This window comes from Watersipora subatra, chromosome 1 (genome assembly GCF_963576615.1).
Source record: "Watersipora subatra chromosome 1, tzWatSuba1.1, whole genome shotgun sequence".
In the NCBI taxonomy this organism is placed as follows: Eukaryota; Metazoa; Bryozoa; class Gymnolaemata; order Cheilostomatida; family Watersiporidae; genus Watersipora; species Watersipora subatra.
This window is the reverse complement of record NC_088708.1, coordinates 76,401,499-76,428,828: the sequence shown is the minus strand read 5'-3', so window position 1 is coordinate 76,428,828 and position 27,330 is coordinate 76,401,499. Positions and strand designations below refer to the sequence as shown.

The following is a 27,330-nucleotide window of genomic DNA, read 5'->3' as shown; positions in this document are numbered from 1 at the left end:
CGGTTTTATCTTAATTTATTAGTTTCTATAATGTGAAGTATCACAACTACGCCATTTCTATCTTCGGAAGCTGCAGACGCTTTACAACACAAACATCTTATCAAAACTCTGGGTAGCTTTGATAAAAATGTTTGTATTTTGATTGCTGAGATAAGATTGTTTGTGCAACTCTGAGTGATACCCTCAAAGTTTAGTGGACTCTACTCTAGTTCTTGTGGGCCTCAAAGTTCATATGTACTGGCAAGAAAGATGGGAAAGTCCTAGTGTTTTACATACGTAAAGGTCTTTGCTAGAGACCAATTGCACTTGTTGGCGACTTGTTGGCTCCGTGATACTAATATCTGTCAGTAACCATCTAATATAATATCTGGCAGTAAGGCTCTAGCTAACTGTAACTATGGCACAAAAGCATTCATACATTCCTCTTGGCTCCACTATCAATCAATAACCTTTTGTGAGGATCTAACTTCAGCCCATCCGTTTTTCTGATTTGGCAGATGACTTGTCATTCTCACTCTTTAACCACGCAATGATATAGACTTACCACTACAATATTCATGTTTAATTTGTTCCTTACGGAATTTAGAATGTACAGCTTTACTGCTACTTTCTAGAAATGGCAACACTATAATATTTGCTAGTTGTCTGAAATTTCAAGCTTTGTGTTTCAGTAATAAAATGTGTTCAGGTAATAAAATTTGGCTTCCATCATCCTTTTATAATTTCTGAAAATAAGTTGCAAAATTGAGAGCGAAATTAATAAAGGATAGGCAACTCTAATTTTATTTCTACAAATGCAGCAACATAAAAAATAAAAATGCAAGTTATGAAAAACTATCATAAAACTCTTCAAAAAGAAGATAAAATGCTATATTATATGACTATGCATACATCTATGTATATACTTTTTTTATTTTTGATAATTAGTAGCCTCTCACACAAGCTTCACAGTAGTTACACAATTAGAAAACTATGTAGGAATCTACTATTGTTCTACATCGTTCATCTAACATGACATCACATACTTATCTATCATAGATGCATGAGCATTTTACAGTTGCTAGTCATGAGATAATTCAATACATAACTGATACGTTGAGTATACAAGCAGTAGAAAACTAATAAAGCTTATATGAATTACACTCGCGCAGAGCCTGCCATCCAGGCTAGCCATGACATGGGAGAGAGATTTAAAAGTGGCTACCAGACTAAATAAAGTAACTAGTCTGGTAGGTGCTGTATAGCTGCAAGTAGTCAGCTTCTACATCAGTGGTATCTTGGCTGTGCCCCAAATAGCGATGATGACGACAAGTGCAATGGTGAAGAGAGAAGCAACGATTACGTAGAAAATCAGCATGCCGCATTTGAATCCTCGTCCCTGTAATAATTGATGACTGTATATGGCCGTGCACTGTATTTAGTGATTACATAATATGTCAATTTAAATTAAACTGTGGTTATCTACAGCTCCATGATCCTTAGTGTTTGTGGTTAGAATGAAAAATAAAATATTGGAATCAATTAATGAAGAGTAAGACAACCTTGTTGAACTTTCAAAACAGATAGCAGTTTCTAAAAGTTCTTTTGCAATTTAATGTCATCTATTGGTGAATAGATTTTGAATATCATGAGTGGATAACTGTCTGTTACTGATTAGAAAACCAACTTGAGAACTGTCTTTTTTATTTATTCTAACCAAGAAAAAACAAGAGTGGACAACTCTAATGACATATTTTATATACAGTCAAACATAGATAACTCGAACTTCACGGGACTGAGCGAAAGTGTTCAAGTTATCAGAACGTTCAAGTTATCAGAGCACTGTCACAAGTCCATTTATTTATTTATTAGTAGATACATGCACATATACAAACTGTAATAGAAATCAAAAGCATAAATGGCTTGTTTCAAATTAAATGCTTCTAATGTAAAGTTTAAAACTTTTTTTATCAAAAAGTATAGGAGATTTTTCTATCACTTGAGATTGTTTTGTTGTTTGAGCTGATGTTATTGCCAGGACGTTTTTTTAGATTAAAATTGGCAAAACTTGATCGTTGTTGAAATGCTCAGAAGAAAAGACATCTTTTTCTTTTGAGCGTTTTAACCGACATCAATTTTGCCGATTTTTCTTGAAGTTTATGCGAAGGTCACCTGACTTTTCCATGCTTCCGAAAGGCGATCGCTAAGCGGATGTTTGGTAAAAATCAAAATTCACCAAACCTTTAGAAAAGCCGTTGACAAAAATATTTTGCCGACGGTGGTAATAACGACGCCTATGACTTGGAATAAAGTGATTTTCTAAAGCGATAACAACCGTCTCGGTAGCCGTTGGGCAAAAAACTGTTCGAGTTAACAGAGTTGAGGTCGAGTTATCTATAGCAATTTATCATTACGTGGGAACGGACCAAAGAAACCGTTCGAGTTAACAGTGTGCTCGAGCTATCCGTGGGCGAGTTATCCATGTTTGACTGTACATGTTCTGAACTAATAATAGTTGATTCTAACATTCGGTAAACAAATGCAAGACTTTCTTTGTAATCGCTTAGCTAAAAGTTAGCATTTGATTCTTCATTATGAAACTGGAACAGTTAAAGATAGATGTAGCTTTTTGACAAATGCTTGAGCGATTATATTTTCTCTCAGAGGATGATGAGAAAAAATATAGAAAATCTGGCACTTATGAATACAGTCATCCCTCAGCTTTCAAATGCTGTTGATTTCAACAACAAAAAATTCGAAATTTTCATTTCAGATTTCGATCAAAAATTCAGCTTTTGACCAAATCCAAAGAGGATTTTTTATGTTACAAATGGTAAAAATATAAGACAAATGTTTCTGTTATGCTCTTTTGTATTTCACATGATCTATGCTAGTGTGTATGTTACTGTATGCTATAGTATAGTGTGTAACTGTGTATGTTACTGTATGTTATAGTACAGTGTGTATGTTACTGTATGCTATAGTATAGTGTGTAACTGTGTATGTTACTGTATGTTATAGTACAGTGTGTATGTTACTGTATGCTATAGTATAGTGTGTATGTTACTGGATGTTATAGTACAATGTGTATGTTACTGCTTGCTATAGCATATCTAGTAACTGTCTATGCTACTGTATGTTATAGTATAGTGTGTATGTTACTGTACTGTTTCATTAGAATTTTTAGATTGTAACCTTAACATAGGCTAGCCTCGACAACATATATTTTCATCAATTTTAACATAAACGTTTAACGATAAAATTTTTTGTCTGTAATGATCTTAGATCAGATATATTTGTTAAAGTGAAGCATACAGTCTATTTCTACACTTATTGATTTATTATCTACAGTACATAAGATTGAGTGACCCGGTACGAATTGATAAAGATACAGCGGTACAGTACATCTCAACCTAGTCTAGTCTATAAATAGACTTTATGAGACAATCACTGTGTTTTACATATTACCTGCTCTTTTATTACTGTACATGCAGTTATACCTCGACATATGAGCTTAGTGCATTCTAGGACTGAGCTCTTATGTCAATTTACTCGTATCTCAAGGCACTATTTCTTATATAAAATAACTAAATAAAAATTAACCCATTACCACACTGAAAAAGCACATAAAACAAGGTATCACGACGAAAAAATGTGTTTTTTAATTATTGCAATTCAGTAACAAGGCTAACAAAGTAACAAATACCTATCAAGTTGTTAAAATCTGCAATAAAACATTACTATGTACAGTACTGTAAGTTTTTACCCTCGAGACAGACGTAGAGGCTAACGATTGTCTGAGAGAGACTTGATAGCAACATGTACACTAAAATTTGGCGACGCTACGCAACAAAAAACTTTGAAATTAATTTACAAGAATTAAAGTTTACCAAAACACATACTTACAGCTAAGTTTTCAATTCAATTTTGTCGTTTTAAGTTTGTATTATCTGTTTCAGTTTAACGCTTTTTGCCTCGGATTAAGGTAAGTCCTAGCAGATTTAAAAAAAAATTTCAAACTGGTTCGAGGAGAAAGACCTAGCGAGGCTGTCATCAAAAGCAGTCTCTCGCATACTTGGCCATATAGCGGTCATCGAGAACCGGCTCGTATCTCAAAGATGGCTCATATCTCGATTATCTTGTGTGTTGGTGAACTCGTATGTCAAGGTATGACTGTACATGTACTCGATTATCTTGTGTGTTGGTGAACTCGTATGTCAAGGTATGACTGTACATGTACTCGATTATCTTGTGTGTTGGTGAACTCGTATGTCAAGGTATGACTGTACATGTACTCGATTATCTTGTGTGTTGGCGAACTCGTGTGTCAAGGTATGACTGTACATGTACTCGATTATCTTGTGTGTTGGTGAACTCGTATGTCAAGGTATGACTGTACATGTACTCGATTATCTTGTGTGTTGGTGAACTCGTATGTCAAGGTATGACTGTACATGTACTCGATTATCTTGTGTGTTGGTGAACTCGTATGTCAAGGTATGACTGTACATGTACTCGATTATCTTGTGTGTTGGTGAACTCGTGTGTCAAGGTATGACTGTACATGTACTCGATTATCTTGTGTGTTGGTGAACTCGTATGTCAAGGTATGACTGTACATGTACTCGATTATCTTGTGTGTTGGTGAACTCGTGTGTCAAGGTATGACTGTACATGTACTCGATTATCTTGTGTGTTGGTGAACTCGTATGTCAAGGTATGACTGTACATGTACTCGATTATCTTGTGTGTTGGTGAACTCGTATGTCAAGGTATGACTGTACATGTACTCGATTATCTTGTGTGTTGGTGAACTCGTGTGTCAAGGTATGACTGTACATGTACTCGATTATCTTGTGTGTTGGTGAACTCGTATGTCAAGGTATGACTGTACATGTACTCAATTATCTTGTGTGTTGGTGAACTCGTGTGTCAAGGTATGACTGTACATGTACTCGATTATCTTGTGTGTTGGTGAACTCGTATGTCAAGGTATGACTGTACATGTACTCGATTATCTTGTGTGTTGGTGAACTCGTGTGTCAAGGTATGACTGTACATGTACTCGATTATCTTGTGTGTGTTGGTGAACTCGTATGTCAAGGTATGACTGTACATGTACGCGGTTTGTGGTATGAAATAGTAAAAACTTCTTTGAAAAAAATTGTTTGCTAGACTTCGAATGCATTGAAATTATTAACATTAATTATAGTGGAAAACAAAGGTAGTTTCAATTGTTCAAATATTCGAACAAATTGCTTTTCGAACATCATTCTGGAACAGACTATGGTTAAAAATCGATGTTTGACTCTAATCTCACTCGGATAAAAACAATTTTAGTCACACGCGAATAGAATTCTAATTTTCCCAATATAAATTACGGGTTCTGTCATATCCCCTACATGTAAGGAATATTAGAGCACATGTGAGGTGTTCTGATTGCAATTGCAGTTTTTATAATTTTAAGAAAAGCTAGTTATTGCCTCGATTGTGCTATAAGAAGGTATTAGATAACATAGTGGAGTAGGGCCCACTGGCAGTGAAGAAGCGCTCGAGTTGGAATGCATAGGGCAGTTAAAATATTTCTAATTATTTTTGTTTTTAGGATATAGCAACCACAAGCTAGCCTTTGAGCACATTTGCATGATGTATGCTAAAATGTTTTGCTGAATTCATTCATGTATCGGCAGTAGAGTAATTCTATGACGGGCATATATTGCTGGAAGTAGCGTGTAAAGGATAACTCCAAGTTTATTAACATGCATAGGGCTAGCTTGAATGCTTACTCCAATCCACGACAGATATTATTTAATATTTTGTCACGCTTACCTCTCTGCGGTATACGTAGGTAATCCAAAAGTCCTTCAGACAATCACAACTAAATAGTTTACTACTCTACTGACAGATTTAAATATGTTGGTGTTACACATGACGTGTAGCAACTAGCTCGCGTGCCTGATAAAAACACAAGCGATACATTTTAATAGTGCGTAACGACTTGCCACATATGTGCAACACATCCAGGGAGCATATATGAAGATATCCACTACATAATTGAAGCAGAGATTAACACTAACATGGCACTTTCATTGTACATGTAGGTATAACAGTATAACAGTACTGAGATTTGAATAATTGAAATACCGGTAATACAAGATATTTTTTAACAGATCATCTTTTGAAATGAAAGTCGTGTGTATTTCTGCTCATTGAAAAGTAAATAAGCACACATGAAAGTGGTAGCGACTTACAGCGTATTTAGGCTCCTTCCCCTCCCCAGGCTTGTTAATCATCAAGTACTCCTCTTGTCGATCTGATAAATACAAGTTTGCATTACAGACTACGCCTTCTTTTTCAAACAAAAATGTAAATAAGTAAAAACACATTTTAATAAATAATCCTTTAATGAGCAATACTATAATTACAATTTTTGGAAGTGACCTGCCCTGGTACAACTACCATGGTCCCAATAGCTAGCAATGGGCATGCTATCCTTGGTACAACTACCATGGTCCCAATAGCTAGCAATGAGCATGCTATCCCTGGTACAACTACCATGGTCCCAATAGCTAGCAATGGGCATGCTATCCTTGGTATAACTACCATGGTCTAATAACTAGCAATGGGCATGCTATCCTTGGTATAACTACCATGGTCTAATAACTAGCAATGGGCATGCTATCCTTGGTATAACTACCATGGTCTAATAACTAGCAATGGGCATGCTATCCCTGGTACAACTACCATGGTCTAATAACTAGCAATGGGCATGCTATCCCTGGTACAACTACCATGGTCTAATAACTAGCAATGGGCATGCTATCCCTGGTACAACTACCATGGTCTAATAACTAGCAATGGGCATGCTATCCCTGGTACAACTACCATGGTCTAATAACTAGCAATGAGCATGCTATCCTTGGTATAACTACCATGGTCTAATAGCTAGCAATGGGCATGCTATCCCTGGTACAACTACCATGGTCCCAATAGCTAGCAATGGGCATGCTATCCTTGGTATAACTACCATGGTCTAATAACTAGCAATGGGCATGCTATCCTTGGTATAACTACCATGGTCTAATAACTAGCAATGGGCATGCTATCCCTGGTACAACTACCATGGTCTAATAACTAGCAATGGGCATGCTATCCCTGGTACAACTACCATGGTCTAATAACTAGCAATGAGCATGCTATCCTTGGTATAACTACCATGGTCTAATAGCTAGCAATGGGCATGCTATCCCTGGTACAACTACCATGGTCCCAATAGCTAGCAATGGGCATGCTATCCTTGGTATAACTACCATGGTCTAATAACTAGCAATGAGCATGCTATCCTTGGTATAACTACCATGGTCTAATAACTAGCAATGGGCATGCTATCCTTGGTATAACTACCATGGTCTAATAACTAGCAATGGGCATGCTATCCCTGGTACAACTACCATGGTCCCAATAGCTAGCAATGGGCATGCTGTCCTTGGTATAACTACCATGGTCCCAATAGCTAGCAATGGGCATGCTATCCTTGGTACAACTACCATGGTCCCAATAGCTAGCAATGGGCATGCTATCCTTGGTATAACTACCATGGTCTAATAGCTAGCAATGAGCATGCTATCCTTGGTATAACTACCATGGTCCCAATAGCTAGCAATGGGCATGCTATCCTTGGTATAACTACCATGGTCCAATAGCTAGCAATGAGCATGCTATCCTTGGTATAACTACCATGGTCCCAATAGCTAGCAATGGGCATGCTATCCTTGGTATAACTACCATGGTCTAATAACTAGCAATGGGCATGCTATCCTTGGTATAACTACCATGGTCTAATAACTAGCAATGGGCATGCTATCCCTGGTACAACTACCATGGTCTAATAACTAGCAATGGGCATGCTATCCTTGGTATAACAACCATGGTCTAATAACTAGCAATGGGCATGCTATCCTTGGTATAACTACTATGGTCTAATGGCTAGCAATGAGCATGCTATCCTTGGTATAACTACCATGGTCTAATAACTAGCAATGAGCATGCTATCCTTGGTACAACTACCATGGTCTAATAACTAGCAATGAGCATGCTATCCTTGGTATAACTACCATGGTCTAATAACTAGCAATGGGCATGCTATCCCTGGTACAACTACCATGGTCCCAATAGCTAGCAATGGGCATGCTATCCTTGGTATAACCACCATGGTCTAATAACTAGCAATGAGCATGCTATCCTTGGTATAACTACCATGGTCTAATAACTAGCAATGGGCATACTATCCTTGGTATAACTACCATGGTCTAATAACTAGCAATGGGCATGCTATCCTTGGTATAACTACCATGGTCTAATAACTAGCAATGGGCATGCTATCCTTGGTATAACTACCATGGTTTCAATAGCTAGCAATGAGCATGCTATCCTTGGTATAACTACCATGGTCTAATAACTAGCAATGGGCATGCTATCCTTGGTATAACTACTATGGTCTAATGGCTAGCAATGAGCATACTATCCTTGGTATAACTACCATGGTCTAATAACTAGCAATGGGCATGCTATCCTTGGTACAACTACCATGGTCCAATAGCTAGCAATGGGCATGCTATCCTTGGTACAACTACTATGGTCCAATAGCTAGCAATGGGCATGCTATCCTTGGTATAACTACTATGGTCTAATGGCTAGCAATGAGCATGCTATCCCTGGTATAACTACCATGGTCTAATAACTAGCAATGGGCATGCTATCCTTGGTACAACTACCATGGTCCAATAGCTAGCAATGGGCATGCTATCCTTGGTATAACTACTATGGTCCAATAGCTAGCAATGGGCATGCTATCCTTGGTATAACTACCATGGTCCCAATAGCTAGCAATGAGCATGCTATCCTTGGTACAACTACTATGGTCTAATAGCTAGCAATGGGCATGCTATCCCTGGTATAACTACCATGGTCTAATAACTAGCAATTTGCATGCTATCCCTGGTACAACTACTATAGTCTAATAACTAGCAATGAGCATGCTATCCTTGGTATAACTACCATGGTCTAATAGCTAGCAATGGGCATGCTATCCCTGGTACAACTACCACGGTGTAATAGCTAGCAATGGACACGCTATCCAAAACTACTAAATCTGTAACTTCCTACACCATTACAAGGTGCATAGTGAGAGGCTGAATTCTTTGCTGTTTATACAATAGAGATTAAAGCAGCTGGAAAAAGAATCTGGGCTAAACAAGAGTGCTGACATAAGAAAAACTTCACATTAAATAAGTGTGAGAGAAATTTTACAATTTCATTTTTCCTTGTGCAACAATCTCATAAAAGTAATAGATCTTGATTTATTAGGTGAGACTTTTGTAAAATATCTGGTAAAAGAAACTTAATATACCCTACAGGATGAATTTATTCGCGGAGTTGAATTTCGCGAAAAGTGCCTTTTCATGCATATTCGCGGCTGAACAGTGTCACTCTCTATGAAGAGTTAATTCTATTGCAGCCAGCAATAGAGTTAACCCTCCGCATGCGCACACCGCGTGTTTCGGTGTGCGCATACACCGAAACGCGATGTACATTACAGCTTGCAACTACGAGTCGATCATGCTAAGCTATAAATTTTTGCTGCGTTCAGAGGTTTTCAAGAATATTCATCGATTTGGAGGCCTTTGATGAACCAACAATTTGTGGTAAGCAATGAGTTTTTTCAAAACCATTTACTAAATTAGTTGAATTTTACTTTGGTTCTTCGGTAAAACGCAACATTTATTTTTTCCGTCCTTACCGCTTCATTATGTGTTTTAGTGCGAGAGAGATTTTTCATCATACACGGAAGCACAATGACTGCAAGGGTGGTAGATGTCATTCTTAGAAGATCACCAATCATTCAGGGAGGTTTTGAAATTGAGATAGAAGTGACTGCAGCAGCTAACGAGAAGAATATATCTGTTTTAAAAAAGGAACAAAAACGCCTTTACGAGTACAAATTTTTGGCCAACCGGCAGAACTTTGCAATAGTAAGCCACGAGGAGAGTTCTGATGATAACTTTCTTAACAGTCATGAAGTAGCGAGAGAATCGCCTTTAACATCTACCCGAGACAGTAACAGCGACAGAGCTGCTATTACCAAAATAACTAGTCAGAGAGCACCATTAAGGGGTGGTCACACGAGCGCCGAACCGAACTAAATGACGCAAAACGTCGTCGTTTTCAGCTCTAAAAAGTTCGACTGAGGACATTTCTGGCCGAAACGAACTATTTCGGTACTGCTCGAAATTTCGTGCCGAACCCTTGCTCTTATTGGCTGGTTAAAATTCTAGAATTCTAGCGAGCACGCGTCACATTTCTTCTTACGTGCGTGTGAGTAAAGTTAAAAAAGAAATGGGACGATACTTTTATTTCATTAAATAAACAACATGAAGCAATTTACGACAAGGTTCACCCGACTTGTGATTGGGTTGCATAAATGTAAGATGTTGCACTTAAGTTTTGCATAAATGTAAGGGAATGGTTGTGATTTTCTTTCGTGTAGAATATAAGTAATGTGTCATATTCATCCTGATGAACTATCGTTGACTGATTTATTTATGTAAAACCACAGTACTATGATAAAGACTGTTTTTGTTTGTTATGTACTCAGCATAGAAAAACATTCATATGTTAATAAAAAATATAATTATGTTGATGGGAAGGGTTAGCAAAATATTTGTATCGAGTGATTTATTTTGAGCAGCCGAACGATCTTCTGATAAATCTGCTGTTTAATTATAATTTATAATTGTTCCTCAAAGTTTTTTTGTTTACAATAGAAATATTTAACTCAAATACATAACAACTACTAATGAAACCGTGTCCTGTCTCTATACGTATGGTATCTAGGAAGCGAAGTTACTTCGGTGGCCGTGTGACATGTGCCACGAACCGAACCAGCCTCCGAACCGATCCTACGTCGGTTCGGTGCTCGTGTGACCACGCCTTTACACGCTAGTATTCACTTATCAAGAGTACCAGTTTAATTTTATTGCTAGACAACCGCCATATGGACTAAACTGTTTATATTTACTTCATTCATCGTTTGTAAAATTTTATTTGTATTTGAAATATTTTATTTGTACACTCAAGTTTGCAATAAATTATATTAAATCTATACATGAAATAAAATGCAATATAATCATGTTTGTTGCAGCGATATCAAGGAGTTGTTGTCGATGAAGGGGTCTAGGTTGACTGGTTGCTTCTCTGCCAATATTCCTGCCTTGATGAATATTACTACTTGTCTCAAGTTTTCGTAATCAGAATAGGTTGTTTCATTCTCAATCTGCAGTAAACACAAAAAAGAAAACATTAATAAGTGCAAAAATGTGCTGTGGTGCAGAAGTGCAAAAACGATAGCTGAAGTGTTTAATGAAAGCGATCAGTTTTTAAACAAAAGAATTAACTAATGCAGTTAATTATGGAAAAACATATCTGCACTGCAAATCAAATACATACCATAATGTCCAGATCAGAATCATGATCGTCCTCAACTTCGGTATTAGAGATTAATGGAGTTGATTTCAATGTAAAAAGACTAGGAGAGATTTTTTTGCGATGACAAAGCCATGCTGAATAACTTGTGAAAACCTTGAATAATTTTGTAAAGTTTGATGCAACGGCAATAAAACTTGAAGCCCTGGCGATGATTTTAAAGAAGTTTTGGAACTCGGCTACGTTTAGTACTTCTGCCTAGCGGCTATTTTTGCGACGACGCCATTCTGCATATCTTATGACAACCTTGAATAATTTTGTAAAGAAATGTGATGCATTGGCAATGGTGTTAGCTCAAAGCCCAAGCAATGATTTTAAAAATGTTTTAGAACTCAACTACATTTAGTATTTATGCCTAGCGGCTAGTTTTTAATTTGATGCAGTAGTTATTCTCCCTTATGATTAAAAATAGAACTAATTATTCACGGAATTTAATAATTCGCGGAATTGACTGTTCGCGAAATCGCGAATTTTCATAACCAACGAATACTTTCATCCTGTAGGGTATTCAGCTTCAATCCTTTAAAATGGCTGTGCCTTATTGGCCGAAACATTTTGGCCATTGCTACATGTAATTGAAATAATGATAATACTCTGTTAATTACATGTGAGCCTTTCGCTTTCACATTTAGAAAAAAACTAGTTGGTTACAAAGCGTGAATGCTCGAATGCAAGCTTAGGTAAGAGTGCAAGCATTGATGGTAGATATGTAATGAATACAACAATAGCACCTAGTAGCACCATGCAGTCATTGCTAACTATCAGATTTGCTCACTTGAATGGCCACATCAGGTTTCAGCATTTTTACATAAATATACAATTCAAAAGAGATGACACCTCTTATCACTACAACCTGTCAACTACATCAGCCAGTGCTTTTCCAACACTCCCAAGATGCTGTGTAAAGTGACTACAATAAGCAGACGGGTGTTGTTTATAGACAGGCGTAACAAAGCCTCAGAGATTCATATAGGGACAGGCAATGGTCCATCTATTGCAGATGTTTCAACAGTGCCTCTGAATAATCTTTCATAATCACTACCTATTTGAACCTAAACTTCGGCTGACTCATCAAGCAATCTTGTGTAGGGCATTCCTATTAGGGGAGCGGAGGCACTCATTAACGCCCTTGCAGGTAGCTCCTAGCTGTGCATTGTAATATCCTTAATTGGTAGTTTGTGATTTCATTTGCCATTATGGCTAATGTACACGGCAGGCAGGCAGCAGCCTGTAACGGAAGCCATACGCATCTCTTCAGTTCTCATAGGGTAGTTCCTCAGCATTAACCGTTAGGGCCTGTTTACGCTGCATGATTTTAAGGTGATTTTCACTATCCATCTCATAAGAAAAACCATAGACAGGCTAACGTATGACACATCCTTAACACCACCACGTAAAGTGAATTGCTCAATAGAGTTTATCATGGAACAGCCATGATAACAGTTAGTCATGTATGAACTCCCTGCTTCCTTTCAAGAAATGATTGTTTGTAAATTAAACTAGTCTCACCATTATAAGTGATTAATTTGTTTTCTAAAAATATTATGCTTTTAGTTGATTGACTGTAGTAAACTGCATCAACTCGGCTACATCATGACGAGATAACTTAGAAACAGGCGAGTTGCTATCATAAAATTATCTACTCACATATTAGAACTTTCCGAGTATACTATTTTTGAGTGCGTGTAAAAGCTGCTCATACTCCTAGACAATGGCAGCAGCAGTCAGTAGGGTAAGAATAACTAACCTCTGTTCTTGTCATACATGCAGCACTGATGGATCTCAAGGATGACCTGAACACATAAGTGGAAAATGCAGAAAGCCATCAGCACGTAAGTAATCCACTCTGGTAGGACAGCGCTTGGCATCAGCATACCCAAGAATATGGCGACAACTGAAAGGAATAAAAAAACCTCACTGGGTGACATACGTATAGCTGCTGTCAGGCATGACCTAACTTGACCCTTCACCCACATCTTTTAGAATCTTGTTTGCAAGGTATCCGCATACAACTCCTGTATCTCCAAGCGATGCTAGCAAAATTTTATTTTTCTATGCTGAAAAATGTTTCAAAAATATTTTGAATGAAAGTAAAATGTTGCAAATTGAAACTATAAAACTTTGAAGGTGCAAATGTTTTAGCAAAAATGTTTATAGTTTCAATTTCACAATTATAGTTGTTTGAGAATTTTAATCACGCACCTGTAAGGCGCAACAACAATGTAGTAGCTATCATATTACTATAGTTCTCTCATGGGTAAATAATTTTGATAACAAACGAATACCTACTTGCAAATATGTGAGCGACGGCTCCAAAGAACCAGTGGAACCAGTTGAAGAATGGCCGCTTGTCGTCATCAGGATTGCACCTGAAGGCTGCCAGAACTGGCTGTCAAGAATACACAAGGTTTGCAATGAAAAGATTTTAAAAATTGACCAGAGTAATTTCATGGCTGGTTTGTTTTCCACAAAATAAATCCCAAAATGCATCACTCGTGAATCATTGAATAATCTAAAAAAAAACAATTAATTGGCAGAACTGGTAGTTGTTGAAAATTTGCGGAAATCCGAAAAGGTTTAAGAATATCAGATAATGAACTATGGCAATGAGAGTGAAACAGGGTCGAGTAAGTTTGAGACAGTCGTGTAAACGGTAAATGCTACTTACGTTGAGCAACGAACAAATGATGGCAATAAGCCCAATGATTGGATGAGCCTTGGTCGGCAGTTGGGGTGGGAGGACAAACTTCCCATTTCGGAAGATGAGAATAAGGGTAAAGCCAATTATGGTGAAGATCATGGCGCAGAGCATGAGAGCTCTATGGTAAGCAAACCAAGCCTTTTGTCCACAAGTCTTTGTATTAGTCCACATAGCCTTGTAGTACTGGCCAAGAATGATGCCAATACTGCCACAGAGCACCCAGGCTATCACCATGACGCAAGCTAAAACAGGAAAGTCGCTCGTAAGTAAATTATGTTAAATTGAACAACGAACATGCCTACACATGAAAGCTGATTTATATTCACTCGATACAAATAAGTTTTGTAAAATTTGTGATAAAATTAGAACTTGGTAACTTGCTGACAGCATTCACAGCTGCCAACTGATGTTCGCATCACTCAAAGAACTGACCATGAGCCTTGATCAAAATGTTAACTTTGAAGGTTGTGATCGACTTGTAATTGGTGTCAAAGAGTTGGATGGGTGTTGGAGAGATCTTGAGATTGCCGTCGTACTCTTTCAAATCTGGAGGTGAGTATTCTCCCCTTGCGATAATCAGATAGAGCTCATCATTGAGATTCTTCCACTGAATATTCAACACGTATAAGATGTTAAACTTTGTGTATAAGGTTTGCACGGGAGATGACTCCCTAAAGTTATTACAGAACTCGCTAACTGTTTCTGGTGGGTATATTAGTACCTGCTACGATGCATTATAAATAATGGCCAATGTAAAGTAACTTGTCTCATTGGCAAGTGTTGACATTGGTAATTCATACTTTTACTTTTATGCCAGAAAAATAGCCTCCTTATATCCTAGACATCATAGTTAAACTTATAGACATCATAGTTAAACTCATAGACAGCATAGACAAACTCACAGACAGCATAGACAAACTCATAGACAGCATAGACAAACTCACAGACAGCATAGACAAACTCATAGACAGCATAGACAAACTCACAGACAGCATAGACAAACTCATAGACAGCATAGACAAACTCATAGACAGCATAGACAAACTCATAGACAGCATAGACAAACTCACAGACAGCATAGACAAACTCATAGACAGCATAGACAAACTCATAGACAGCATAGACAAACTCATAGACAGCATAGACAAACTCATAGACAGCATAGACAAACTCATAGACAGCATAGACAAACTCACAGACAGCATAGACAAACTCATAGACAGCATAGACAAACTCATAGACAGCATAGACAAACTCATAGACAGCATAGACAAACTCATAGACAGCATAGACAAACTCATAGACAGCATAGACAAACTCATAGACAGCATAGACAAACTCATAGACAGCATAGACAAACTCATAGACAGCATAGACAAACTCACAGACAGCATAGACAAACTCATAGACAGCATAGACAAACTCATAGACAGCATAGACAAACTCATAGACAGCATAGACAAACTCATAGACAGCATAGACAAACTCATAGACAGCATAGACAAACTCACAGACAGCATAGACAAACTCATAGACAGCATAGACAAACTCATAGACAGCATAGACAAACTCATAGACAGCATAGACAAACTCACAGACAGCATAGACAAACTCATAGACAGCATAGACAAACTCATAGACAGCATAGACAAACTCATAGACAGCATAGACAAACTCACAGACAGCATAGACAAACTCATAGACAGCATAGACAAACTCATAGACAGCATAGACAAACTCATAGACAGCATAGACAAACTCATAGACAGCATAGACAAACTCACAGACAGCATAGACAAACTCATAGACAGCATAGACAAACTCATAGACAGCATAGACAAACTCATAGACAGCATAGACAAACTCACAGACAGCATAGACAAACTCATAGACAGCATAGACAAACTCATAGACAGCATAGACAAACTCATAGACAGCATAGACAAACTCACAGACAGCATAGACAAACTCATAGACAGCATAGACAAACTCATAGACAGCATAGACAAACTCACAGACAGCATAGACAAACTCATAGACAGCATAGACAAACTCATAGACAGCATAGACAAACTCACAGACAGCATAGACAAACTCATAGACAGCATAGACAAACTCATAGACAGCATAGACAAACTCACAGACAGCATAGACAAACTCATAGACAGCATAGACAAACTCACAGACAGCATAGACAAACTCATAGACAGCATAGACAAACTCATAGACAGCATAGACAAACTCACAGACAGCATAGACAAACTCATAGACAGCATAGACAAACTCATAGACAGCATAGACAAACTCATAGACAGCATAGACAAACTCATAGACATCAAAGACAAACTCATAGACATCATAGACAAACTCACAGACAGCATAGACAAACTCATAGACAGCATAGACAAACTCATAGACATCATAGACAAACTCACAGACAGCATAGACAAACTCATAGACAGCATAGACAAACTCATAGACAGCATAGACAAACTCACAGACAGCATAGACAAACTCATAGACAGCATAGACAAACTCATAGACAGCATAGACAAACTCACAGACAGCATAGACAAACTCATAGACAGCATAGACAAACTCATAGACAGCATAGACAAACTCACAGACAGCATAGACAAACTCATAGACAGCATAGACAAACTCATAGACAGCATAGACAAACTCACAGACAGCATAGACAAACTCATAGACAGCATAGACAAACTCACAGACAGCATAGACAAACTCATAGACAGCATAGACAAACTCATAGACAGCATAGACAAACTCACAGACAGCATAGACAAACTCATAGACAGCATAGACAAACTCATAGACAGCATAGACAAACTCATAGACAGCATAGACAAACTCATAGACATCAAAGACAAACTCATAGACAAACATTGTCGCGCAAGTTTTTTGCAACTAAAACTGGCTTTTTGCTTTACTAACCTCAAAATCATTGATGAAAATTGAAATATCGTGATCGTTTTGTATTAAATAATTTTACAACGCTGTCAGTGAACCTTTAATATAGGACAGCTTATGGAGCTTTATTTCACAGTTTGTAGCAATTTTTGCTTCTGAGCGATTTATCTTGTTCCATCGAGGGCAATGACCATTTACTAGTAACTTACCTTGTCATCCCTAACATCGTTGTCATAGCTGAAGCGACAAGACATTGTTTTGTAGTTAGCAGTTTCATTGGTTTGCACGCCAGCATCGTAAGACTCCTTGTTGATAGGTCCGATTTCTACGTACTCGTATGGAGCTCGGCCATCTTCCGAGTAGTACTGTCGAACCTCACTTCTCCTTGCATCATCAACAGTGCAGGCAATAAGACTCGCATCAGCCTAAACCATCAACAAAGGGCATCATGTAACACACCCTTTATTTCTTGTTACTATGTGATGTTCAACAGCTATACACACTAGGTTTTTATTAGGTGATGGTAATTCAAAGATATGGTGATGCAATTGTATGTCAACAACCACAATTAAATTCAAAACACAAATATCGGTCGATGAACAGCATAAAAAACTTTAAAATTGAAACTAAAACAAAAATTATTATTCTAAATATTTTTCATTATTATTGTTGAACATTTTAAATGATGGCTACCGCTCTCTAAGCCTTTTCATAATTGGCGAATGAAAAATATTTTACGTATATTTAATTTGTTGAAATGAGTGGTTCTTATTAGACAGATTACAATTTCCCTTTTAATTTTTTCTATCTAAATACAGCTTCATTTGAGATTCATTTAAAAGAACTCACGGATTAATCGCTAATTAAGGTGACTTTTGAATCGATGTCATAAATGATAAAGTGCAGTATGGATATTAAAGCCTTTTTGTGTTACAATAGCAGTTGTTTTAAATGTGTCAACTTTTACACAATCACAAAATTCTGTACATGCAGTTAATGAGATGACTAAAATGTTGGCTAATATAGGGCTAAAACCCACGATATTCAGCTTATTACGCAACAAACCTTATCGGTCGCTTTTTAAATAAATGAATAAAGATTATTTTGTGGCAGAAAACGCTATAAGAGAGATGAACAACGAACAATAATAATATACATGGTCGATGGCACAAAGGTTTTAGGGCCAGAAATACGCAATGGAAATCCATTCGACAAACGAATATCGATATTAAAGAGTAAAAACAAATTATTTTTCATGTTTCCGGTGTGATGTCACTCACTGTTGTCTCTCTGATCGGTGAGAGCTCATTAAAAAATCTAGAGCGATGTTAATCTTGATAAAGTGTGCAGCAATAAACCACCATCACACAACTAAAAACAATCTGACGCACCCCAAAGAAAAAACTAGTACAGTCAAACATGGATAACTCGAACTTCAAGGGACCGAGCAAAAGTGTTCGAATTATCAGAGCGTTCAAGTTATCAGAGCACTGTCACAAGTCCATATATTTACTTATTTATTAGTAGATACATGTACATATACAAACTATAATATAAATCAAAAGCACAAATGGCTTGTTTCAAATTAAATGCTTCTAATGTAAAGTTTAAAACGTTTTCATGAAAAATTATAGAGATTTTTCTATCACTTGAGATTGGTTTGTTGTTTGAGGTGATGTTATTGCCAGGACGTTTTTCAGATTGACATTGGCAAAACTTGATCGTTGTTGAAATGCTCAAAAGAAAAGACATTTTTTTCTTTTGGGGTTTTACCCACGATCAATTTTGCCGTTTTTTCTTGAAGTTTATGCAGATTACCTTACTTTACCTGGGATTCGTTAAGAGCAACACTCCGAGGCAGTTCAATTAGAAGTTTTACGAGGTTTTACGGTACATTCTATATCACTCACGCTTTTTTAATAGATACTTATTGAATGTACACACGTATTCTGTGTTTAGGTCAAACGATGAATAGTTTTTTTGTAGCTCAGACAACGTATACGTTTAATTACAAGAATTTTTAAGACGATTTAAACATTCAACATTCCGACGTTGATTCAACACGGAATCAACGTCGGAAAACTATTCATCACGGGCTAGCTGGGTTACGCCACGCACTCAAGGATTTTCGCCACGCACATACAAAACAAAAACAACATGCGATTTTTGTTTTGTATGTGCGTGGCGAAAATCCTTGCACGCGTGCCCCGGCTAGCCCGTGCTATTCATCGTATCGCAGTATAAATCAAATTTCACCAAACTTTTAGAAAAGTCGTTGACAAAAATATTTTGCCGATGGTGGTAATAACGACGCTTATGAATTACGAAAAGATGAAGTTTACCTCTATGGCTTTGAATAAAGTGATTTTTTAAAGCGATAACAACCGTTTCGGTAGCCGTTGGGCACAAAAACAGTTCGAATTAACAGTGTTGAGTTCGAGTTATCTATAGCAATTTATCATTACGTGGGAACGGACCAAAGGAAATGTTCGAATTAACCATGTGTTCGAGCTATCCGTGGACGAGTTATCCATGTTTGACTGTATTTGGCAAACTTCGACGCATTGACTCTTTTTCACTCAGCAATGAATCCAATCTTTGATCGACTCATGGAAACATAGCTAGTGCGCGCTCTTCCGATTTTTTGCTAATTGCTACTGTTTACATACTTATGCCATCTATAGAAGATTCTTGACTTGGTAAAATATTAACATAATATAATTTTAACATATAACATAATATTAACATAATATAATATTTTTAATATTACTTCCATAATATTAAAAATATTATGGAAGTAAATATTGTAAGATGTTTGATAAAAAAATATGGCCTGCAAAAGCACTCATTTAACAGTTTTATATGTGGTTGCAGATCGAGTGCACCAAAGTTTAAATAGCTTCATGCCAGCTTAAGCTAACTTGCAGCAAACAAAATGTTACTCCTGGTTGCAATGTTTGTAGCTTTGCAATTGATTGTGTTTTGAGACGTAAAAACATTTTTGGAATTCTTTTGGTGTTTTGAAATGAGGGTACCGTTCGAGGCCCAACTCTGAGAGAAAGCACAACTAGTAAATAACATTGCTATTTGGATTAGATTACAGTTTTGTTGACATTTAATTTACAATAAAAAATACTTGCTTCCAATAACCAAAACAAATATTAAAATAATGCCTTTGCGTTATGTTAAACGGAAAGTGAAATTAGCAGTCAGTAACTCTCCACCTTTACTGTAGGAATGGTTCTATGCCATTCACACAGCTATTATAAACTGTAATTTAATGTTGCCACAAGGTAAACTAGAGGCAGACACTAGCTCTACAACTAATTAGGAAAGGCGCAAGCCAATAACAAAATTTTAAGAGAGCTATGGAAAGATGTGAAGCTATTCAGGGTGTATATGTGAGGCGTTGCAGGTAAATACCCTTTAAAAGTTCTCTATTGTAATAATGTAGTACCGCTCTTTTTAATACGTGTACTTATTTTGACAATCAAAAATTTGACTTTTCGAACATGATCACAAACGAAAACGGCTCATAATTGTCGACAAAGCTGCCTCATGAACTAAAGAGCAGCGACGTGTACTACTTTTCTTTTATACATGGAATGACACACAAATGGTGCACCCTCTCAAAGATGAGTCAGTTGGCGGCTTCAGCCAGAAGCGCTCCAGGTAACTATTCCTTCCATTTGGCACGGTGTTGTTCATATCAATCTGTCTCCCACTGAGTAGTTGTTATAACAACATAATAGTGGCTCATGCCAGGCTAGCCTTTCATTACAAGTAATGCAGCCAGAGATCTGTTGAATGGTCTGCGCATCCTGTTCACGCTCTCTTCATAGCGTTAGGAAACGGGAGGCAGCTTATCTTCCCAGTTGTCGGATTTAAAACCTTACTATTAAAACTATTAATAAATCCCCCTTTGTCATTGGGTGTCTGTTGGTTTGTTTGTAAATTTCATCCCAAATTCACACACATATGCTCTGTGCCTTCTGCCAGGTTGCTAAAATATTTGGTTCCAACACTCTGTATGGTTCGCGAGAACCATTCTCTTCAACACCCACTTGTGGGCTCTCTGATCAGAAAGGAATGAAAAAGCGGGCATCCGCTAGGCTTACTGCCAGTAAGTAAAAAAAATTTTGTTTTCTTCATGTATTATTATTATAGTGACACAATGCTGTTGCAAGCTGATGTCACAAGCAGAAATAAGTCCGTAACTATCATTTGAGTTTGCTAACTAGTATTATTTGTTGCCTAAATACTTCTCGACTAATAAACTGAAAATATTATCGCTTCAGTATCTCCAAACGCTCAAGCAAAAACCCTGTAATCAAAAGTTCTTCTTAAGATTCAATTTTAAGTTCAATCTTAAGGACTTACTTATTTAGTTTGTCTTATTATGAATGACTGATTGTAGACCCAACTCCTTAGTTGCAACATGGAGGGAAATTTTTAACTATGGCACAATGCCAGACTGATAGATCACATTTAGCGAGTAGGTACTAGATGAAACAGCCGACGGTAAAGAGTTTTCCATTTAAACTTGTTGCTCACCATGTCAGGAGTTTCGCTGAGAGCCAAAACTATGTATCCTTGAGATCCGAACAAAGTGCCAAACATCTCAAAGTCTACCTTGTTACCATTCTTCCTCCACGTCACTAAAAAGCTGCACTTCTGTCCCTGACAATGTCAAAAGTTGAAGAACAATTAGAGCAACAGGACATTCACACCGGAGCCCTGTCAATATGTATAACTAGGTCATTGTTATCTAATAGGTCAGGAGATGGTATGTTGTTACTACAATCTACAATGTTATAACTACATGTAGCTCACATAGACTAGTCCCTTACAATATACTAGTAAGCAGTGGTTGGAGAGACAAGCATTCATACCTCACACTCTTCGATGCAACCCTTGTTTGTACCACAACCATCATTGCGGATCGCCGGACTGAATGCAGGAGGATCTGTCACTTTTTCCGGTGCACGAGTTGTTGGCAGACGACTGATACCATCCCATACCGGTCTTGAGGCCACCTTTGTCCAATACTCTCCCTCGGATCGCACAAATGTCACACTAAAATTTAAATTCAGGAGTAGAATAGCTACCATAATAGCTGTTGGCAAGAATATTATCAAATGCTGGTAAATCTCATGGCGTTTATTTTCATAGATCAGAGCTGGCCGAGTCGGCAAAGTTTTTGGCACGCTGGCCGAGAGCGCAGCAGATGTGAAAGTACTTACTAGAAGACGATGTTGCCAGCTAGGATGCTTGGAGCACTCCACTTCAAAGCGAGCGAGAATGTAGGGACTTGACTGAGCTCAGAGGTATGCGTTGCCCCCTAAAAACAGTTTTTAAATCCTTTAGTCAGAGTGTGATAAAACCCAAGCATTTCTAGTTCCCAGTACTAATCGGAGGCAAGAAAACAAAATGCTTTTTCCTCAGTAGAGGTAAGGATTGTCCAGCACAAAACTCCTAACAAAACACAGAAACATTTAAAGCATGATGCCTTAAAATCTTAAGGCTTAAAATCAAGTCTGCTGGTCGATGGCCATGCGCTGCAGAAGGCCATAAAATAACATTTTAATTCAATCATCTTAAAGCGGTGTGAAACATTATTGCATAAACAGATATGCTCTCAGAGGCAACGACTTAGCATTACACAAAAGCAATATTTCATCAACACTCACTTTCCTGTTTACAAGACAGCAACACGCTACCAAACCAGAAACCAAGTACTAATGCTATATTTATGTCTGGAGTGGCATAAAAATATTACCGGCAGTAGTTTGCCTAGCATATCTTAGAGTTTGAAAATATTATCAGAGACCTGGTTGGCTGAAATCTGAGTGAATATTCGAGATACTGACCCTTCCAACGCAGATTGGCTCCACCAGTTCCTCTTGCCATCCATTTGCTACTTGAAACGAACCAATTGCAGACCCTGATGCATTGCTCTCAGGCAATGCTAGAATCATAAACCCGATGAAAGGTTCCGTTCCTTGCAGTGTAACTGTAAATAGGCATACGCTTCCTCTTGTATGTTAGATGTATCGATTGTGATTCTGACGACAGCTATCAAGAGACTCAGAAAAAATGCCATTTCATTTGCTAATGATAGCATTTCAAATGCTGACTTTGTTCGTTTGGCTAATGCTATCAAGTGTAATCATTTCCATTTCCCATAACAGCAAAGAAGTGTTCATGTCTAGAATTATCCTGGTTATGAGCAGTACCAAGTCTAGTCACAGATAGCATGCCCTACTATGTAGGGTACTGCAAAGTATCAAGTATAGTCATGCATAGTACTACATAGGGTACTGCACAGTATCAAGTATAGTCATCCATAGTAGTACATGGGGTACTGCACAGTATCAAGTATAGTCATGCATAGTACACATAGGGTACTGCACAGTATCAAGTATAGTCATGCATAGTACACATAGGGTACTGCACAGTATTAAGTATAGTCATGCATAGTACTACATAGGGTACTGCACAGTATCAAGTATAGTCATGCATAGTACTACATAGGGTACTGCACAATACCAAATATGATCATTGTTTTAAACTATGATTTGAAAGATTTTATTTGGCTTAAAAAAGCTTTCCGCAGTTGCTGGGCCAGCCCACCATCCGAATGCAATATTACTATACATGTATGTTGTCTTTCCTTGTTTAACTGATAAAGATTACTAACAAGCCATGATTGTGAAATCTAATCTAGCTTATATTCCTTCGCTAAACCAATAATCAAGTTTGAGTAGTAAGAGAACCTAGTCTAAGTGAGGAGCTAGTAGAATAGCAACAATTTCAGCTGTTTCCTGGACAGAAAGGTCTTATCCCTTCACTCAGACTTTTATCAGTTTATTTCTAGCACAGCTCTAAGGAGAAACCAGCAAGTAGGAGTAGACAAAGTAGGAGACGTAAGGCTATCTTTCGATAACTTTCGTAAGGCTATCTTTCGTTAGGTTTACCGGCAGCCAGTTTACATGTAGCCACTGCCCTGCTACCTTGGTTAACAAAGCTGTGTAATGTAATTATGACTTCTAATACTAATTCAGCTAAGGATATTCTTCATCTGGCAGCAGCAGTCATGAATTGTATTCATAATCATTAAACCCTTACAGCGTAGGAGTTTAGATCAACAGCGTTCACCTAACTAGAGAATAGATAGTTGCTCACCAGTGGAAATACCTTTCCCATGAGTCTGGCATGACCCTAACACCTACGTATTATTATGCATTCATTTCATCATTGGTGTCATGATCGACTTTCACAAACAATAGCATAAGTATTCATTGTCGGCTCATATCAGCAGCTAAATCTAATGAATAACATGGGCACTTGTTGATCGTGACTAAGTACATGTAGGAAATGTAAGGTTATCTTTCTATATCTGTTAGGTTTACAGGCAGCCTGATACCTTGGTTAGCAAGGCTGTGCATTCATTGTCGGCTTATATCAGCAGCTAAATCTAATGAATAAGTTGGCATTTTTTGATCATTGGATAGAGCTCACAAGCCCGCATCCCAACCTAAATCTTTAACAAGGCCAAACGATAACATCTTGTATGTGGACTAGTACATACTGACTGATGGCTATTCACTTACCCCTCTTCCCACTTCTATCAGCATGCTACTAGCCAGCTAGTCAACTTACCAATAACAGAGCCTCCTGCCGAATACTGCCCTGCATTAACTGTCACATTGTATGGCGGCCTGCCTGTAGCTCGGTTGGGATCCAAAGCTACTGGCTCCATATTTGCGTTTTCGCAGGCTGAATTGTCGAATTCATTAGCCAAAGCACCGGTGAAGAGCAAGGAAACCACCAACAGTAGCTCCATGTTTTCCATACAGCTCCGGCCTGTAAGATACAACAGTAAAACTGATGGTTCACTATCTGCCTAGTGATCTAAGCTCATGCATAGTAGCCTAGCTCGTATCACTATTCTCGTTTGCCAGGCAACAAAGTCGTCTAACGCTCTAATGATTCCTGTTGCTAGGCATTTCTGGTAAGCTACTTGGTCTTACAAAAATGTTGACCGGCGCATGGTAACCTGTCAACCATCCACCGAAGAGGTAGTAAAAATGTCTGAATAATAGTTTATTATTTACAATACAAGCATTTAGTTTGGCAGCCGATCAACTAGTGAGTTACACATTATTAGTGCTATATAATCCCATGTAGCCAAGAAGAACTCAGCTCAGTGAGTGAGTGAACCATATTTCCTACATGGAGCTATATATCTCCTACATATCTCCTACATCAGCTCAACTATGCTACACGATTTTACGCCTCAAATCTTCCTACACATCAGTCTTGTTTCACGAATTCCAGCTATTACTGGAAACATTCAAATAATATTTGAGCTTCTGTAAAGTTTCACATATGGAGTATAAAGAGACACCAGTAGCATTACTTACGATTCTAAAAGCTAAAGGGTCCAGTAAGTGTTGCCGTAGCTTACTCCTTTAAGAAAAGCCGTAGCTAGTACTGACTAGTAGAATAATAGGAGGCGATGCAGCGAAAGCTTACACAACGCGCAGTAATTCATGTAAGCATTCACAATAGCCGCTCTCAACCAATCTAACAGCAAGCCGTATCAGGTTACTACAACGCTAGAAGCTTAATGAGCTCATCTTAGTGTCCCATCCCTTCTAGTCTACACGAACTGTACTACTAGAGCTGATGCTGACGTCAGCTGATGGGCAGGCTGCTGGCTTCCTTAGCACATACATGTATGATGTACCTACATGTAGAAACTAACGTGAGCAAATATTAGATAAATGTAGTGAGTCACCAATAAGAATACAAAAATTCCCTTTCCATAATGTTCTGCTCTTCCATTCTTGTTATGAACAAGACAGACTCGCTGTATGAACGGTAAGTGAACATAATGCATGAATGGTATTGCCACAGGGTATCGCTCTCTCCAATTACTTAGTGCTGCTTTGGAGTTCTCATTGAGCTTGGTCTAAGGCATATCTGCACAAACTATCATCATGCGCATCCTTCGGTGGTCTCTATAATAGAGAATAATTGCTACAGGAGATATGACCAAACAAGGGCATTGTACAAAGTTTATTAGTCATCTAATCCACAATTGATGCCTTTCATTATTTGGATGATATAGGTAATACTTTTGTGACTATAATCTTTCTGTTTTGTGTAGACTTTTTCTAGCAAGAATGTTCGCTATATTTAAGATGAGCAAAGGTATAAGAATTACCCTTAGAGAAGCCAACTCTTTGCCTTCCTGAAACAAGAGTGTGATTCTGATCTCAAGATAATTCTTCAGTGATGTACCGCTAATCGTATAAAGATCAATATGCAAAAGTTATACTTTTTGTTGGTCAATCATATTAATATGGATACTGTATCCTTAAATTAACATGTGGGGGATAACATTCTGTCACGGAGGAGATCAACCAAACTACTCGGCTTCATCATCAGCGATGATCTTACATGGTCCAAATATATTGAACATGTTTGCAACAAGCTTTCATTAAACATGTTTTTTGGAGGCAATACAGATATTTCATAAACAGGAAGACAGCGCTGTTGTTTTACTTTCAACTTTTGCATTCTCCTCTGATCAATGGCATTGATACATATTTCCCCGTTTCCCCACACCGACAGCAGCAAAGGATATTCTTCGTACGAAAATCTATACTAAGACTTGTGTACTGCCGATCAAATATTCCATCTCACTACTCTTCTACCAATCACATCACTAAATCTTTAAACATACTGCCTTATCCCAAACTTTCTCATTCTACAGTTATGTAACAGATTTCAAAATCCTGCGTAAATTATGGCCAGAATATTTATATTTGTCCTACATATATGACAAACATCGTTTTCTATTCCTTGACACCAACGTACTACATCCACTATTGTCTGTTTTAGTTTATGATCTTTCTGTTACTACAACCTTCAATTCACATCCCCACTTCTTCACCACTAGATTCTTCACCACTAGATTACCAACTTTTAAGACACTTTTGTTCAGTTCACTCACTATTTCCTGATTTCTGTTTTTTCACTTTTTGGCACTTTTTTGGTTGGTGATAAAAAACATTATTTTGTTGATGATTAGTAATGCAAATAATAAGTAATACGTACATACTTATATACATACTTATTACAGACTTACAACTCTCTTGTCATATTGC

The 27,330-nt window shown here is 37.6% G+C and overlaps 1 protein-coding gene across 1 annotated transcript; it reads right to left on the bottom strand.

Annotated features, from left to right (window-relative positions):
* Positions 1–760: 760 nt before the first annotated feature.
* On the bottom strand, positions 761–25,732 carry LOC137398987 (putative ferric-chelate reductase 1). Its single transcript, XM_068085158.1, has 13 exons — positions 25,579–25,732; positions 24,815–25,018; positions 23,023–23,165; positions 22,396–22,493; positions 22,045–22,228; positions 21,707–21,832; positions 17,362–17,577; positions 14,654–14,828; positions 14,189–14,463; positions 13,810–13,909; positions 13,268–13,414; positions 6,231–6,292; positions 761–1,378 (listed from the first exon to the last, which is right to left on the bottom strand). Exons 2-13 carry the CDS (start codon positions 25,005–25,007, stop codon positions 1,262–1,264), a joined length of 1,836 nt encoding a protein of 611 aa, XP_067941259.1. The 5' UTR covers positions 25,008–25,018; positions 25,579–25,732; the 3' UTR covers positions 761–1,261.
* Positions 25,733–27,330: the final 1,598 nt, after the last annotated feature.

Bases quoted from the DNA above. Each gene is read 5' to 3' on its own strand.
- LOC137398987 (XM_068085158.1), bottom strand. From the start codon at position 25,007: ATGGAAAACATGGAGCTACTGTTGGTGGTTTCCTTGCTCTTCACCGGT. The intron at 22,494-23,022 runs GTCAGTATCTCG...AACTGTTTTTAG, and splicing joins AGCCAATCTGCGTTGGAAGG to GGGGCAACGCATACCTCTGA. The intron at 13,415-13,809 runs GTAGGTATTCGT...TATTCCTTTCAG, and splicing joins CGTCGCTCACATATTTGCAA to TTGTCGCCATATTCTTGGGT.